This window comes from Dendrobates tinctorius, unplaced genomic scaffold (genome assembly GCF_039654945.1).
Source record: "Dendrobates tinctorius isolate UK_male_01 unplaced genomic scaffold, ASM3965494v1 ptg000014l, whole genome shotgun sequence".
Taxonomy (NCBI): Eukaryota; Metazoa; Chordata; class Amphibia; order Anura; family Dendrobatidae; genus Dendrobates; species Dendrobates tinctorius.
In genome coordinates, this window is record NW_027361682.1 from 638,507 (window position 1) to 657,251 (window position 18,745).

At 42.2% G+C, this 18,745-nt stretch overlaps 3 protein-coding genes across 5 annotated transcripts in view; all 3 read left to right on the forward strand.

Annotated features, from left to right (window-relative positions):
* The window catches only part of LOC141073603 (uncharacterized), a 58,504-nt gene extending 41,429 nt beyond the window's left edge, over nucleotides 1-17,075 (forward strand). Inside the window, exon 7 of the mRNA XM_073560898.1 lies at nucleotides 15,040-17,075. Coding sequence (XP_073416999.1) covers nucleotides 15,040-16,631 — 1,592 coding nt within the window. The 3' untranslated portion in view covers nucleotides 16,632-17,075. The remainder of the gene's footprint in view (nucleotides 1-15,039) is intronic.
* LOC141073571 (uncharacterized) overlaps nucleotides 1-18,745 on the forward strand; it is a 700,581-nt gene that overhangs the window by 212,413 nt on the left and 469,423 nt on the right. The window lies entirely within an intron of this gene.
* Nucleotides 1-18,745, forward strand: part of LOC141074220 (uncharacterized) — a 345,885-nt gene that overhangs the window by 196,045 nt on the left and 131,095 nt on the right. The window lies entirely within an intron of this gene.

The window sequence follows — 18,745 nt, forward strand, 5'->3', positions numbered from 1 at the left end:
TCCCTCCTCCGTGCTGCTCCCGTCTTCCTTTGAATTCGGGACCTTCCTGGCCCACCTGCGCTCCCTTGGGGGTAAAGCGGGACAGTGATCCCTGACCGGAGGCCTCCCGCAGCTCTCTGGTCTCTCCTCCTCCTGCACGCGCAGCTGTTGGCATCCTGGAAGTGGCACACTTCCGGGGTATGCGTTCCTCCCTGCAGCGCAGGTGACTTCCGGTCCTGCTTATGGCGGCCTCCGGATAGCTGACAGCATGCAGAGCACGCCAGAAACAACTGTGCCTGCTCCGGACCCTGGGAGGAGGAGGGGGAAAAATGAAACAAGCGCTGAGAGCGGGTGTAACCCTTTTACAAACCCGCCAGAAGATGCCAACAGGTAAGACAAGAAATCCCCTGTCAGCATGGATAGTTCTTCCTGCCCTCTGCCCTGCATCTGCAGAGCCCAGCGCTGCCCCAGCCACAAGTGAGTGTCTATTGGGGTGGGTCCTAGTGGTGCGGTTCTGGGATAGGGGTCTAAATTCTCAAAATACTTCTATCCTCTCTTGTAGGGAGACAGGTCCTCCCATAAAGGCACCAATACCACCAAAAGATCCGTTAATTGTGGGGGAAAAAAATTGTCAGGTGCACAGAGACGGAGTGGCAGGGCGCAGTGGAAAGCACTGGCGCTTTGCAGCATGCGTGGATGACATCTGCAAGGAGTTTGTATGTTCTCCTTGTGCTCTGGTGGGCGCCACCTATCCTCCAAAGACATCTCACTTCCTCCACCTCCTCCACCTGCGGGCTCACCTCCCTCAAAAAAAATAAAAGAGAGCGAGTCGGACTCTTAGTTGGAGCACTCATACGACTCATGCTCTGAAAGATGAGAGGAATCGAGAGCCCCTAGAACCTCTGAAGCCAGAAGATATCTTTTTCTTCGGAATATGTGGAGGAGCTGGTTAGTGCAGTTCATGCACCATGGGACTAGAGGACGAACCAGTCCCTCAGTCGGCACAGGATAAGATGTGTGGAGGGAGCCAAACGGGCAGGTTTCCCAGCCAGTCCTCGCCAGGTCGCAACCACTAAGCAGCTTGAGGCAGGGCCATAGGTCCATAGTGGATAGGGTCTCCCAGGAATGCGAGTACCCAGAAACTATTCCGCTCCATCAGAATAGGTTCCTTCTGGAGGGTGATGCATACAAATGGCACATTCCGAAAGTGGATGTTCAAAAGTCATAAAAAAAATAAAAAGACAGTTGTTCCATTTGATGATGCATCCCAGCTTAAGGATCCGATGGACCGTAAAATAGAGAGCCTTCTCAGAAGGGTCTGGAAGACCCCTGCCTTAACATCAGGAATTGCTTCTACGTATGTTTCTAGATCCCTCTTCCAGTGGATAGAGGAGCTAGAAAATCAGATTTCTCAGGGGACCTCAAGGGGTGAGCTTCTTGACTCCCTTCCCTTACTACAGAGGACTACAGGCTTACGGACACATCTGTGGAGATGATCCGTACCTCTGCCAGATCTTTAGTACAATCTAATTCTGCCAGGCAAACCCTCTGACTTAAAACATGGAGCGGGGTTGTTACCTCCAGTGTTAAGCTCTGTTCCATCCCCTTCAAAGGTGAACAGGTCTATGGCCCAGCTCTGGATGAAATCCCTGAAAGGGCCACAGATAGAAAGAAAGCACTTCCTGAGCAAAAGACCCCAAGGAAGGGGTTTTTTTTTTCGAGCCCCCTCAGAACCAATCATCCCAGCCAAAAGGGAAGGGATGGAGCTATACTAAGGGGAGAGGCAGGAACATCCTGGCCCCCAGCAGGGGGAAGGCTTTCAAAAATTTTTGCACTCTTGGCAGTTAATCTCCAACAGCCCCTGGGTCCTCAGAGTAATCAGGGACGGCCTTATTCTAGAATTCAAATCCTCCTTCATCGGAGTCTAAGAGTCACCTCCCTACCATTCCGGGAGGCTTTGGCAACGCCAAAGTCCAGCATTCAACTCCTGCAATCAAGCACCATATGTCAGGGTCATTATTCCAGGCTATTTCTTGTAAAGAAGCCCACAGGAGAGGCGAGGATAATAATAAACTTAAAGGACCTCAACTGGCACATCGCATACCGCAGATTCAAAATGGAGTCCGTAAAGACGGCCATTCCCTTGATAGGCCCTCATTCCTTCATGGCAACCATAGACCTGAAGGATGCCTATTTTCACATTCCTATACATCCTGCTCACAGGAAATATCTAAGGTTTGCGGTCCATCAGGGTCCAGAGATCAGGCACTACCAGTACAAAATGATTCCCTTTGGGATACCCTCTGCCACACGAGTATTTTCAAAAATTATGGCGGAAGCTGTGTCCCACATCCGAGGCCAGGGTATATGCATTGTACCTTACCAGGATGACCTATTGATAATAGGAACCTCCTACCAGACTCTGGGGAAAATCAGATGGCTCAAACCCTGGATGTTCTCCGATCTTTGGGGTGAATCCCAAATATAAAAAATCACAGATCCAACCCTCTCAGGAAATAAGGTTTTTGAGAGTCCTCTTAGACTCGAGTGACTATAATATCAAAGATCTCGAGTTTCAGAAAGCAGAGGTTCCCCACCCTCGGTCAGCTATGTCAGTACTAGGGTCGAAGACGTCCTGCATCCATTCGGTGCCCAGGGTGCAGGCCCATTCCATAATCCTCCAGTCCCATATCTTGGGAAATTGGAACAGAGATCACAATTGCCTAAACAGGAGAGTCCTGACCCCAGGGAAAGTAAAAGCTTCACTGGCTTGGTAGATGGACCACAAAAATCTGCGCAGAGGCGTCAGCTGGTCCCATGTCCCCTTAGTCACAGTAACATCAGATGCCAGCAAAAAGGCTGGGGAGCCGTGGTATCGCAGCTGCCATTCCAGGGGTTATGGAGTCAAGAAGTGAGTATGAGATCTTCCAATTTCAGGGAGCTGAAAGCAGTGGAAGTGGCTCTCCTGGCTGCAAGACACCTGGTTCAGGGTCATCATTTCAGGATTTACTCCGGCAACATGACAACAGTGGCACACCTCAAACACCAGGGTGGCACGAAGATCAACAGCCTAAAAAATCTTTCAGGACGAATAGTTTCCTGAGCCGAAAGGCACCACCTTTCACTAACAGCAGTTCACCTAAAAGGGGACCTCCTCTCTTTAGGCAGACTTCCTGAGCAGAAGATGTATCCAGCCTGGTGAGTGGAGTCTGAATGGAGGAATCTAACTAGTAAACAAGTGGGGTCTTCCGGAGGTGGATCTGCTAGCATCAGGCAGAAATGCTCAAGTAGGAAACTACTTCCCCCTGAGCCCCAGGTACAGATCACTGGGGGTAGATGCCTTCGCTCACAGGTGGGAATTCCATTTGGCGCATGTCTTTTTCCCAATTCCAATCCTTGCCGCAACCCTGAGAAAGATCCGAGAAGATCAAACCCCGACTATCTTGGTGGCGCTGCTGTGGCCGATGAGGAGCTGGGTTTCCTTAATTACAGAACTCCAGGTAGATGGACCGCTCCTCTTATCATTGGAGGACGACCTCCTCCTGCAGGGCCCCCTACACCACCCAAACCTTCGGGGAATGGAGTTAGCGGCTCGGTTACTGAAGCCTAGATCCTGAGGGCCAAGGGTCTATCAGAGGTGGTAGTTGAGACCCTTTAGAAATCAAGGAAGCCAGTCACCGATACCATATACAACAAAGTATGGAAGAGATTTTCATCATGGTGTCTGCCGAAGCCTCCTGACCCATCGTATCCTGGATTTCTTATGGAAGGGGCTCGGGTTAGGCCTAAAACCTAGCACCCTGAAGGTACAAGTCTCGGCCTTAAGCTCCATGTTCGACTGCGACTTAGCCAGCCACCAGAGGATAAGAAGGTTCATGACATCAGCCACTAGGCTACATCCAAAAAACATATTGTCATTCTTCCATGGCACTTAAATGTGGTGCCTAAGGGGCTCACTCAATCCCCCTTTTGAGCCCCTATCATCTTATACTTCTCAGCTCCTCTCCTGTAAAGCGGCCTTCCTTTTAAGCAATAACCTCAGTGAGGCGCATAGGAGAGCTCCAGGCTCTTTCAATTAGAGAGCCCTACCTAACCATTAGGGATGATTCCCTAGTTCTCTCCCTTGATCCATCTTTCTCCCGAAGGTTGGTCTGACTTTTATAGATCACCGAATATAATTCTTCCCTCATTTTGCTAAAACCCAGTAAATCCTAAAGAGGAAATGGTTTCATACGCTTGGCCTAAGGCGCATAGTCTTTCACTACTTGAGTTGTACTAAGCCCTATAAAATCGACCACGACCTGTTTATCCATTCGTCGGGTGCAAATAAAGGAAAGAAGGTGACAAAAAACACCATTGCCAACTGGATCAAGAAGGCCATCTTTGAAGCATATCTAGCACAGAATATCACACCCCTTACAGGAATCAAGGCTCATTCAACACGGTCTACTCCTGTCTCATGGGCTGAGAGGGCAGGTGCATCCTCCGAGCAGATCTGCAGGGCTGCAACTTGGTCTTTGTTACATACCTTTACTAAACACTATGGGTTGAACCTTGTGTCCAACAGGGATTTAATCTTTGGCTGAAAAATTCTTCAGGCCGTTGTCCTCCCCCAGTGCAGTATAGGTTGGTATGCCTCCTATGCTGTCGTGGAAGGTTGCTAGAGAAAATAGAATTAGACTTACCGGTAATTCGGTTTCTAGAAACCTTCCACGACAGCACTATTTCCCTCCCTGTATTCTTGGACAAATTCTGAGAATCTTAAGGTAACTGGTGATGGTAATCAGTTATAAGTCACTGGTGAGAGGGAGGTGGGAGGGACCTTTTTAACCTCTTTGTACTTCCTGTCCCCCATTGGAGACGACCTCCTATGCTGTCGTGGAAGGTTTCTAGAAACCAAATTACCGGTAAGTCTAATTCTATTTTCCTTCCACCCCCAAGGAGCTATAATGTGTAATGAACCAGGGGAGCGTTCGGCATGTCCTGGGGTTCTTGGAAAAATACATGATGCACAGCTAGGTCGTATAGTATCTCCATAACTCCTTATGGAATTATGTTTCTAGAATGTTTTGTGCTCACAGGGGGAGCGCCCCTGATCGCAGCCGGGTGTCAGCTGATTATCACAGCTGACACCCGACACTATGTGGCGCGTTAACCCCTGGCACACTGCGATCAAACATGATCGCAGTGTACTGGGGCATAGGGAAGAATCGCGCAGGAAGGGACCTCCCTGCGTCCTTCCCGAAGACCCTCGGAGCAGCGCGATGTGCTCGCGCTGCTCCAAGGATCTCCTCCCTGCAGGCCCCTCGGATCCAATATGGCCACGGGGCCTTCGGGGTCCTGCAGAGAGGCAGCTTTCTCAGTGCCTGCTGAGAGCACCTGTCAGATTATCCCCTGGGACAATATAATACAGTAGAGAAAAAAAAAAAAAAAAATTGTGTAAAAATAATTACTGTAATAAAAAATTCCTAAATTAAAAAAAATTCACATTTAAATAAAAATACACATTTAGTTTTGCCACGTCCGTAACGACCCGCCCTATAAAACTGTCCCACAAGTTAACCCCTTTAGTGAACCCCTTAAAAAAAAAAAAGCAAAAAACAATGCTTTATTATCATTCCTCCGAACAAAAAGTGCAATAGCGCACGATCAAAAAGACGAATATAAATAAACATGGTACCGCTGAAAACGTCATCTTGTCCCGCAAAAAACGAGCCGCCATACAGCTCCATCAGCAAAAAAATGAAAAAGTTAAAGCTGGCAAAATAAAGCGATGCAAAAATAATTATTTTTTTTTATATAAAATTGTTTTTATTGTATAAAAGCGCCAAAACATAAAAACAATATGAATGAGGTATCGCTGTAATCGTACTGACCCGAAGAATAAAACCGCTTTATCACATGACTTGGTGGATCAAAATATGGAAAAATTATAGCTCTCAAAATTTGGTGATGAAAAAACAAATTTTACAATAAAAAGCGTCTTTTAGCATGTGACGGCTGCCAAACACAAATAGTAAATCAAACCCCCCTTTATCTCACCCCCTTAGTTAGGGAAAAATAATAAAATAAAAAAAATGTATTTTTTCCATTTCCAAACTAGGGTAAGGGCTGAGATTAGGGTTAGGGGTGTGTTGGGGTTAGGGTTGGAGTTAGAATTGGGGGTTTCCACTGTTTAGGCACAGCAGGGGCTCTCCAAACGAGACGTGGCGTCCGATCTCAATTCCAGCCAATTCTGCATTGAAAAAGTCAAACGGTGCTCCTTCCCTTCCAAGCTCTGCCATGCGCCCAAACAGTGGTTTACCTCCACATATGGGGTATCAGCCTACTCAGGACAAATTGCACAACAACTTTTAGGGTCCAATTTCTCCTGGTACCCTTGGGAAAATAAAAAATTGGGGGAAAAATAACATTTTTGTGGAAAAAAATGATTTTTTTTTATTTTTATGGATCTACGTTATAAACTTCTGCAATGCACTTGGGGGTTCAAAGTTCTCACCACACATCTAGATAAGTTCCTTGGGGGGGGTCTAGTTTCCAAGATGGGGTCACTTGTGGGGGGGTTTCCACTGTTTTGGCATCAGGGGTTCTCCAAACGTGACATGGCGTCCGATCTCCATTCCAGACAATTTTGCATTGAAAGTCAAACGGCGCACCTTCCCTTCCGAGCTCTGCCATGTGCCGAAACAGTGGCTTCCCCCCCCCCCACATATCAGGTATCAGCGTACTCAAGACAAACTGCACAATAACTTTTGTAGTCCAATTTCCCGTTACCCTTGGTAACATAAAAATTGCTTCAGGTCCAATTTTTTTTTTTTTTGTGAAAAAAAGTTAAATGTTCATTTTTTTTTTTTTTTAAACATTCAAAAAATTCCTGTGAAGCACCTGAAGGGTTAATAAACTTCTTGAATGTGGTTTTGAGCACCTTGCGGGGTGCAGTTTTTAGAATAGTGTCAGTTTTGGGTATTTTCTTTCATATAGACCCCTCACAGTGACTTCAAATGTGATGTGGTCCCTAAAAAAAAAAATGGTGTTGTAAAAATGAGAAATCGCTGGTCAACTTTTAACCCTTATAACTTCCTAACAAAAAAAATTTTGGTTCCAGAATTCTGCTGATGTAAACATGTGGGAAATGTTACTTATTAAGTAACTTATTAAGTATTTTGTGTGCCAGATCTCTGTGACTTAAGGGCATAAAAGTTCAAAGTTGGAAAATTGGTGCTATGCCACTGAGTATGGAGACATCACACAGGAAGACTTTTTACCTCAACAGATTGTGCAATAATGATACAGCTTTACTTCCTTATATCTGCAATACCGCGCCCTGGGGTGGAGATATCTGAGCAGCCAGTCCCACCCATCTCTCTGACTGCTCATGAACCCGACCCTTGCCCCATTTTATTTGCACTAAAAATCCCTATATAGGCTAGTATGCTGGACCATCAAAACGGCATTCTTAGTGGCAATGACTACTGAAATTGCTGTAGATAAGCGCCTAATAGCGGTGGCCGCAGCTTATATACCAAAAAATAGGTGACAGATTCCCTTTATTGCGATATCGGTTGAAATAAGTTTAAGTTGCATCAGCCATGGTGATTACACGTTTCTGTCAGTGTGAAGCCAGTTGTCATGTAAAGCAGTCGCGTCAGGTGATGGATTACGGTGGATAGGGAGGAATATGGCGGTTTATTTTTTTTCTGTACTGTCACACGACAGTTATGTCCCCCCTGGGACATTGTAATAAAGTAAAAAAAAAAAAAGTGTAAAAATAATTTTTAAAAAATCGCTAAATAAATTTAAAAAAAAAAAAAAAAATTCTCCAATAAATTCATTTTTTGGAAATAAAAAAATAAATAAATAAAAGTACACATATTTAGTATCGCCGCGTCCTTAACGACCCGCCCTATAAAACTGTCCCAATAGTTAACCCCTTAAGCGAACCCCTTAAAAAATAAAAATAGAAAACGAAGCAAAAAATAATGATTTATTATCATACTGCCGAACAAAAAGTGCAATAACGCGCGATCAAAAAGACGCATATAAATATCCATGGTACCGCTGAAAACGTCATCTTGTCCCGCAAAAAACGAGCTGCCACACAGCATCATCAGCGAAAAAATAAAGTTATAGCTCGCAGAATAAAGTGATGCAAAAATAATTATTTTTTATATAAAATTGTTTTCGTAGCATAAAAGCGCCAAAACAAAAAAAACGACCTAAATGAGGTATCGCTGTAACCATACTGACCCGAGAATAATAACCGCCTTATAAATTTTACCGCACCCGGAACGGCGTAAACGCACCACCCAAAAGAAATTCATGAAACGCTGTTTTTTGTAAATTCTGCGTCCCAAAAAACAAACTAAAAAGCGATCAAAAAATGTCACGTGCCCGACAATGGTACCAATAAAAACGTCAACTCGTCCCGCAAAAAATAAGACCTCACATGACTCAGTGGGTCAAAATATGGAAAAATTATAGCTCTCAATATGTGGTGATGCAAAAACTATTTTTACAATAAAAAGTGTCTTTTAGCGTGTGACAGCTGCCAAAAATAAAAACCGCCATAAATAGTAAATCAACCCCCCGTTATCACCTCCTTAGTTAGGGAAAAATAATAAAATAAAAAAAAATGTATTTATTTCCATTTTCCCATTAGGGCTAGGGTTAGGGCTAGGATTAGGGTTAGGGGTGTGTTGGGGTTAGGGTTGGAGTTAGAATTGGGGGTTTCCACTGTTTGGGCACATCAGGTGCTCTCCAAATGCAACATGGCGTTGGATCTCAATTCCAGCCAATTCTGCGTTGAAAAAGTCAAATGGTGCTCCTTCCAAACTCTGCCATGCGCCCAAACAGTGTTTTGCCCCCACATATGGGGTATCAGCCTACTCAGGACAAATTGCAAAACAACTTTTGGGGTCCAATTTCTCCTGTTACCCTTAGGAAAATAAAAAATTGGGGGCAAAAATATCATTTTTGTGGAAAAAAATGATATTTTTCTTTTGACGCCCGGGCGTTATAAACTTCTGTGAAGCACTTGGGGGTTCAAAGTGCCCACCACACATCTAGATAAGTTCCATGGGGGATCTAGTTTCCAAAATGGGGTCACTTGTGGGGAGTTTCCACTGTTTAGGTACATCAGGGGCTCTCCAAAAGCAACATGACACCCGCAGACCATTCCATCAAAGTCTGCATTCCAAAACGTCACTACTTCCCTTCCGAGCCCCCGACGTGTGTCCATACAGTAGTTTTCTCCCACATATGGGGTGTCAGCGTACTCAGGACAAATTGGACAACAACTTTTGGGGTCCAATTTCTCCTGGTACCATTGGGAAAATAAAAAAGTTGGTGACTAAAAGATCATGTTTGTGGGAAAAAATACGATTTTTTTATTTTCACGCCCAAGCATTATAAACTTCTGTGAAGCACTGGGGGGTTCAAAGTTCTCTCCACACATCTAGATAAGTTCCTTGGGGGGTCTAGTTTCCAAAATGGTGTCATTTGTGGGGGGTTTCCACTGTTTTGGTACATCAGGGGTTTTCCATTCGCGACATGGTGTCCGATCTCAATTCCAGCCAAAAACGTCAAATGGCGCTGCTTCCCTTCCGAGCTCTGCCATGCGCCCAAATAGTGGTTTACCCCCACATGTGTGGTATCAGCGTACTCAGGACAAATTGCACAATAACTTTTAGGGTCCTGTAACCTTTGGTAAAATGAAAATTGGGGGTGAAAAGATGATTTTTGTGGAAAAAATATGATTTTTTAATTGTACCGCCGTACGTTATAAACTTCTGTGAAGCCCTTGTGGGTTCAAAGTTCTCACCACATATCTAGATAAGTTCCTTGGGGGGGTCTAGTTTCCAAAATGGGGTCACTTGTGGGGGGTTTCCACTGTTTAGGCACATCAGGGGCTCTCCAAATGCGACATGGCGTCCGATCTGAATTCCAGCCACTTTTGCATTGAAAAAGTCAAACGACGCTCCTTCCCTTCTGCGCCGAAACAGTGATCCCCCCCCCCCACATATCGGGTATCAGCGTACTCAAGACAAATTGCACAATAACTTTTGCAGTTCAATTTCTCCTGTTACCCTTGGTAAAATTAAAAAAAAATTGAACCTGAAGTATTTTTTTTGTGAAAAAAAAGTTAAATGTTAATTTTTTTTTTAAAATATTCAAAAAATTCCTGTGACGCACCTAAAGGGTTAATAAACTTCTTGTATGTGGTTTTGAGCACCTTAAGGGGTGCAGTTTTTAGAATGCTGTCACTTTTGGGTATTTTCTATCATATACACCCCGCAAAGTGGCTTCAAATGTGATGTGGTCCGTAAAAATAAAATGGTGTTGCAAAAATGAGAAATCGCTGGTCAATTTTTAACCCTCATAACTTCCTAACAAAATAAAATTTTGGTTCCAAAATTGTGCTGATGTAAAGTAAACATGTGGGAAATTTTACTCATCAAGTTTTTTGTGTGCCATATCTCTGTGATTTAAGGGCATAAAAATTCAAATTTGGAATATTGCGAAATTTTAAAAATTTTCGCCAAATTTCCGTTTTTTTCACAAATAAACGCAAGTTATTTGAATGAAATTTTACCACTAACATGAAGTACAATATGTCACGAGAAAACAAAGTCAGAATCACCAGGATCCATGGAAGCGTTTCAGAGTTATTACCTCATAAAGGGACAGTGGTCAGAATTGTAAAAATTGGCCCGGGAGTTAACGTGCAAACCACCCTTAGTAGTGAAGGGGTTAAGATCAAATTTTTGCAGAAATACAAAAAATGTTTGAGTGATTCGCAAACTATAAAGCACTAGTGTAAGGCTAAGTGATCTACACAAGAACCAGGGTCAGACAACTATGTTTGCAGAGGACGCTGTTGCAAATCCATTTTCAGATCTCCCAGTGCTCCCACATTCAGCCAATGTTTCTATTGGCTTGCACGACATACAGTATATAAGAATATGAAGGACTTGGTTCTCCTTTCTTGTATCCACTGTTTAGTTATATCAATAAAAATATATATAAAAAAAACTTTTTCTCCAAAGACATGACTTGTGTACATGAGCAATCTGCTCAAATGTGCTTTGCTCTGTGCTATAGTGCGTGTACCTGTCAGATAATAACATAGTAACATAGTTTTTAAGGTTGAAGGAAGACTAAGTCCATCTAGTTCAACCCATAGCTTAACATGCTGATCCAGAGGGAGGCAAAAAAAAAAACCATGCGGCAAACACTAAACTCCACATTGGGGGGAAAAAATGTCCTTCCAGACTAGCTCCCTGGATCAACGCAATATTAAGGTAACTAGTGTATATACCCTGTAATATTAGACTTTTCAAGAAAGGCATCCAGACCCTTCTTAAATTTTAGTAGGGAATCACTCATTACAACATCATATGGCAGAGAGTTCCATAGTCTCACTGCTCTTACAGTAAAGAATCCGCGTCTGTGAGTATGCTTAAACCTTCTTTCCTCCAGACGTAGAGGATGCTCCCTTGTCCCCGTCACAGGTCTAAGATTAAAAAGATCATTAGAAAGGTCTTGGTATTGTCCCCGCATATATTTATACATTGTAATAAGATCACCCCTAAGCCTTCGATTCTCCAAACTAAATGACCCCAAGTGTAATAACCTGTCTTCGTATTGCAGACCCCCTAGTTCCCTAATAACCTTGGTCGCTCTTCTCTGCACCCGCTCCAGTTCAGCTATGTCTTTCTTATACACCGGAGACCAGAACTGTACACAGTATTCTAAGTGTGGTCGCACTAGTGACTTATATAGAGGTAAAATTATGTTCTCCTCATGAGCATCTATGCCTCTTTTAATGCATCCCATTATTTTATTTGCCTTTGCAGCAGCTGCCTGACACTGGCCACTAAATATGAGTTTGTCATACACCCAGGTCTTTTTCAGTGACAGTTTTGCCCTGTGTTTTACAATCAAGCACATAATTATACATCTTACTAGCTATTGAACCCGTTCTACGCCCAGGTGGCGAGCATTTATATTGGTATATGGTCTCCATCCTGGTATGTGCTGCTTCCATCCTGTGCCCTAATCTTGTCATGTGCTGCTACCATGTTGCTCCCCCATCCTGTCATATGCTACTCCCATCCTGCGCCCCCTTCCTGTCATGTGCAGCCAACATCCTGCACCCTCATCCTGTTTTGTGCACCTCCATCTTGTCATCCTGTCATGTGGTGCTCACGTCCTGTCATGTGCTGCTCCCATCCTGCACCCCCATCCTGTCAAACATATTCAGTAGAAAGTCACTGGATTGCTCCGCTGAGTGCTCTGCTGACGTTCTCTATAGGGCAAAACTGTGCTGGACTACTCTGCTGACTTATCTATATATAGTATCCTCTATAGCTGTATACTTATAGATAAATGTGTACTATATATGTCTATATATAGTACAAAATTTTTTTTTTTTTTTTAAGACAGACCGGAGGCACTGTGTGGTGCAGAAATCTTGTGTTTGTAAAATGGCGGCAAAGTGTGGGCGTCCGTTACATATTTAAATTATATCAGTGATGTCAGCAGGGGGACACTGTGGCGCCGGAATCAGCGCCTGCGCATACCGCGTTGTCCGGCGCCATGTTGTTGGTGGGCGGAAATGCCGTGATGTCAGGAGAGGGCGAGATTGTGCCTCTGAAATTGGCGCCTGCGCAGTCCGCGCTTTCAGGCGCCATTTTCTTGAAGACACACTGCAGTGTGCCTTCAACAAAATGGCGCCGGAAAGCGCAGACTGCGCAGCGCCGATTCCAGCACCACAACCCGCCTTCTGACATCATGGCTAAACCCCACGACAATAACAGATAGGTAAGTAGTTGTACTGGAAATCGCGGTATGCGTTCAGTCCTAATGCCCCATACCGCGATCTCCTCGGCCACAATCCTCATCCATGGATGCATAACTCTATGGGGTCCAGACTGCGCAGGCGTGTCGCGCTTGCGCAGTCTATGAAGGCTTCGGACAGAGTGACGCTCCTAGCATTATAATATAGATTTCTTCTGTCCAAGTTCATGATCTTACATTTATCCCCATTAAAGCTCATTTGCCATTTATCAGCCCAAGCTTCTAGTTTACATAAATCCTCCTGTAATATAAAATTGTCCTCCTCTGTATTGATTACCCTGCAGAGTTTAGTGTCATCTGCAAATATTGAAATTCTACTCTCTATGCCCCCTACAAGGTCATTAATAAATATGTTAAAAAGAAGCGGGCCCAAAACTGACTCCTGTGGTACCCCACTGCTAACTGTGACCCAGTCCGAGTGTGCTCCATTAATAACCACCCTTTGTTTCCTATCCCTGAGCCAGCTCTTAACCCACCTACACATATTTTCCCCTATCCCCATTGTTCTCATTTTATGTATCAACCTTTTGTGTGGCACCGTATCAAAAACTTTTGAAAAGTCCATGTACACCACGTCCACTGCATTTCCTTGGTCCAGTCTGGAACGTACCTCTCCAGAAAAGCTTTTCAGATTAGTCTGACAGGAACGGTCCCTTGTAAACCCATGTTGATATTGGGTCATAAGGTTATTCTTCAGATACTCCAGTATAGTATCTCTTAGAAAACCCTCCAGGATTTTACCCACAGTTGAGGTTAAACTTACTGGCCTATAATTTCCAAGTTCAGTTTTTGTCCCCTTTTTGAATATTCGCACCACATTTTCTATACGCCAGTCCTTTGCTACAGACCCTGTTATTATGGAATCTTTAAAGATTAAAAATAATGGTCTATCAATGACTGTACTTAATTCCTGCAGTACTCGGGGGGTGTATCCCATCCGGGCCCGGGGATTTGTCAATTTTAGTGATTTTTAGACGCCGCCATACTTCCTGCTGGGTTAAGCAGGTGACATTTAATGGAGAATTTTTGTTATCACTGATCATGTTATCCGTCATGGGATTTTCTTGTGTATATACTGTTGAGAAAAAAAGTCATTTAGCATATTGGGTTTTTGCTCTTCCTCATCCACCATTTCACCAAGACTATTTTTAAGGGGGCCAACACTATCATTTTTTAGTTTCTTACTATTTATGTAGTTAAAGAATATTTTGGGATTATTTTTACTCTCTCTGGCAATGAGTCTCTCTGTCTCAATCTTTGCTGCCTTAATTTGCTTTTTACAGAATTGATTTAATCTTATGTATTTATTTAATGCCTCATCACTACCTACTTGCTTTAATTCTCTAAATGCTTTATTTTTGTCACTTATTGTGCCCCTTACAGCTCTATTTAGCCATAGTGGTTTCCTCCTATTTCTAGCATGTTTATTGCCATAGGATAGGGTATATACTGTGCACAGGTCCTATTCAGGATGCTAATAAACGTCTCCCATTTTATGTGTGTTTTTATGTCTCAGGATATCGTCCCAGTTAATTTCTGAACAGACTATAGCCCTGTAAAATGACAGCCCAGTCATGGCTCTTGTCCAGCCATGTCTCAGATATCCCCACCATGTCCTAATTATGTTCCAGCAAAATTCTAATTCTTCCATTTTGTTGGCGAGGCATTTGGCATTAGTATACATACACTTTATGTATCTCTCTGTACCTCTATTCTTTCTTAAATTGTTAACTGTTCAAACCCCACCCCCCATGCCACCCCCAATTTCTTTATTTGTGCCCAGGTCACTATCTGCACTGTCTTCCCCTTCTATAAAATGAATACCCTCCCCCTAATTCCTAGTATAAACACTCCTCCAACCTTCTAGATAATGTATGAGAGGGAATCTCCTAATAAAACTGGTTACAGATCCCTTTTATGCTTCTCCTCTGAACATCTAACTGGATCACATTCATGACGGACACAACAAAACATAAGCTGAAAAGATGGCTATAATAGAGAAGTGAACATTTGTAAGGACATTAGCTGGTTACCTTACACTGTAATCTGTTACTCTTTGTAGTCTATTGTCTTAGTTTGTCTATAATTAAATTGTATTACAATTTGCATAGAAATGCTATATAGTATACAATAATATAATTAGTAATATAATTCCAATGTAGTGTTACTGAAAATAATAAAATCATTTTTTAGTCTTTGCAGATGACTTTACGAGAAGCTCAGAGGGATATCTGATATTGTCAGATTTTTCAGCAGATAATCTTTGTATCATATCAGATGCTTCTGAAGAACATGTCATTTTACCAGATACACCTCCCGATCTCATTCGAAAAGACCTGTTATCTGATCCTTTTCAGCAGATCCCTTTTTCTGTTTCATCAAACACAGATATGAAAAACAAAAATCACAGAAGGGCTGTTGAACATGAAATAGCTGACAAAAGGCAGAAACCATTTTCATGTTCAGAATGTGGGAAATGTTTTACAGAGAAATCAAGTCTTGTTATACATCAAAGAATTCACACAGGGGAGAAGCCATTTTCATGTTCAGATTGTGGGAAATGTTTTACAGAGAAATCAACTCTTGTTAGACATCAAAGAATTCACACTGGGGCAAAGCCATTTTCATGTTCAGAATGTGGAAAATGTTTTAATCGAAAAGCACATCTTTTTGCACATTTGCAAAATCACACAGGGGAGAAACCATTTTCATGTTCAGAGTGTGGGAAATGTTATAGTGAGAAATCCTTACTTGTTAAACATCAGAGAATTCACACAGGGGAGAAGCCATTTTCATGTTCAGAATGTGGGAAATGTTTTACAGAGAAACCAGCTCTTGTTAGACATCAGAGAATTCACACAGGGGAGAAACCATTTTCATGTTCAGTATGTGGGAAATGTTTTACAGGGAAATCATCTCTTGTTATACATCAGAGAATTCACACAGGGGAGAAGCCATTTTCATGTTCAGATTGTGGGAAATGTTTTAATCGGAAGGAGCATCTTGTTGCACATGTGCAAAATCACACAGGGGAGAAGCCATTTTCGTGTTCAGATTGTGGGAAATGTTTTAATCGGAAAGCACATCTTGTTATACATTTGCAAAATCACACAGGGGAGAAGCCATTTTCATGTTCAGAATGTGGGAAATGTTTTACAGATAAATCAAGGCTTGTTACACATCAGAGAATTCACACAGGGGAGAAACCATTTTCATGTTCAGATTGTGGGAAATGTTTTACAGAGAAATCAACTCTTGATAGACATCGAAGAATTCACACAGGGGCAAAGCCCTTTTCATGTTCAGAATGTAGGAAATGTTTTAATCAGAAAACACATCTTGTTGCACATCTGAAAAATCACACCGGGGAGAAGCCATTTTCATGTTCAGAATGTGGGAAACGTTATAGTGGGAAATCCTTACTTGTTAAACATCAGAGAATTCACACAGGGGAGAAGCCATTTTCTTGTTCAGAATGCGGCAAATGTTTTACAGAGAAATCAAGTCTTGTTACACATCAGAGAACTCACACAGGGGAGAAACCATTTTCATGTTCAGAATGTGGGAAATATTATAGTACTAAATCAAAACTAGCTAACCATCAGAAAATTCACACAGGTGAGAAACCATTTTCATGTTCAGAATGTGGGAAATGTTTTACAACGAAATCATGTGTTGTTAGACATCAGACAATACACACAGGGGAGAAGCCATTTTCATGTTCAGAATGTGGGAAATCTTTTAATCGGAAAACAAATCTTGTTGCACATCTGAAAACTCATACAGGAAAGTAGCAATTTTCTTTTTTGTTTTTCTCAAATGCAAAGTTGCTTTTATTTCGCAACACCCTAATATAACAATAAACAGAAATTCAGAGCTGGAAAGAGACTGAATTACATAAAGCATAGGAATAAAGAGGGATAACCATGGTACAAACATGAAACCAATGTAGTATATGAAAAAGCAAGACACTTCAAGAATGGGAAGTAAGGAGAAGAAAAAGAAATTTCAAGGGTAGAGTAGATTACAATCAGGGTGTAAGGATATTGATTGACTCTACCTAAAGAAAAACATGAAAGAAACTGGAGTGTAAGTTTGTATACATTCATGTTGACGTTATGTGACACGTGGTAAGGTTTTAATACTAGAGGTTAGGACTGTCTGGCATCACCTTGTCATGGTGAAATGGCTCTTTTTTTAACAAAACAATGTTAAATAAGTATCCAATGTTATATTTACATGCACTGTTGCCATTTATTTACTTACTACATGTTATTTGCTCATTTTGCTTTAATTTTAAGTCTTGTCTGTCTAGTGACCAATGTGAACATGCACCTCCTCATTGCATATATACCAACTTACACTTCAGCTCTTTTGTTGAAGTTCTACAATTAGCCTTACTGAAGCCCCTTAACATGCACTGTATTATGCCACCAGTGTATTTTCCTATACAATATTAAGCCCTCTTGGTCCTACATCATAAAATGATGACCTCCTACAGTGTCCATCACACACATTAGGATGCTCCCAATACAGTATGAGGCTGCTACAGTGTTCCCAATATAGTAAGAGGGCACGATCATCTACCCAATTGTGACGGATTGCACAGGGGAAGTGGGTGTCTACTTCGCTCACCTCAGGAGAGGGGAGAGAAGGACCCAGCAGGGATCAGCTCTCTGGCGCCACTACTTTTCCCAGGTCAGTCAGGGAACTGCACCAAAGGCAAATAATTGCTGGAAAGGCTTCCCTTATAGGTACGAGTTATTGAGATGCTCCCAGTGAGAGGAGATATACATCACCAGTTCAGGCTGGGGATATATATATATATATATATATATATATATATATATATACCTCCCGGCCATCACTGTCAGGGCTCCTCACTAATACAGTACCATTCGCTGCCACCAGTTCCTTGTTCGAAAAAACAATTTTAGAATTTTATTTGTTTTATTTATTTAGAATTTTATTTTAGAATTTTGGATGACTAGAGGAGGAAGACCTGTGAAGACTCAGACGTCAAGGTTAGATTTCAGAAAGGCAGATTTTAAGGATTCAGAAAGAGAATTGGAGGGGTCCAATGGCTGGATATCCTTAAAGACAAAAATGTCCAGGAAGGATGGGAAATCTTGAAAAATGAAATTCTCAAAGCACAATTGTTAACAATTCCGAAAAGAGGGAAGAATAGGAAGCATTTAAGGAAACCAGGATGGATGAACACAGAACTTAAGCACATGCTAAAAAGGAAGAAAGAAATGTTTATAAAATGGAAAGAGGGAGGCATATCTAAAGAAGAATATAATGATGGCTGCAGAACCTGCAGGGCACAAGTCAGATTACTAAAGCTGACAATGAATTGAGGCTTGCAAGAGATGTCAAAAGCAATAATAAAGGATTTTGGGGATATGTCAAAAGTAAAAGAAAAGTCAAAGATGCTATAGGATTTTTACAGGATGAAATGGTAAAGACAGGATGTTGAGAAGGCCGAACTTTTAAATTCCTATTTTGCATCTGTTTTCTCTCAGAAAGGAAATGTAACATCAACTGTTCTTCACTGTCCTATTAAGGGAATAGAAGAATCCAGGATCTCTATAAAAAGAAAGATAGTGAGGAAACACTTAGCTAACCTAAATGAATTCAAGTCTCCAGGTCCAGATGAATTACACCCCAGATTACTGAAGGAGATAGCAGAAGAAATTTTTAAACCGCTCTCCATAATCTTTGAAAATTCTTGGAGAACAGGAGAAGTCCCAGAAGACGGGAGAAGAGCAAATGTTGTTCCTATCTTCAAAAAGGGGAAGAAGGTGGACCCAGGCATTATAGGCCGGTGAGTTTGACATCTATACCAGGAAAGATCTTTGAACAAATTATTAAACAACATGTATGTCAGTACCTGGATAAGAATGAA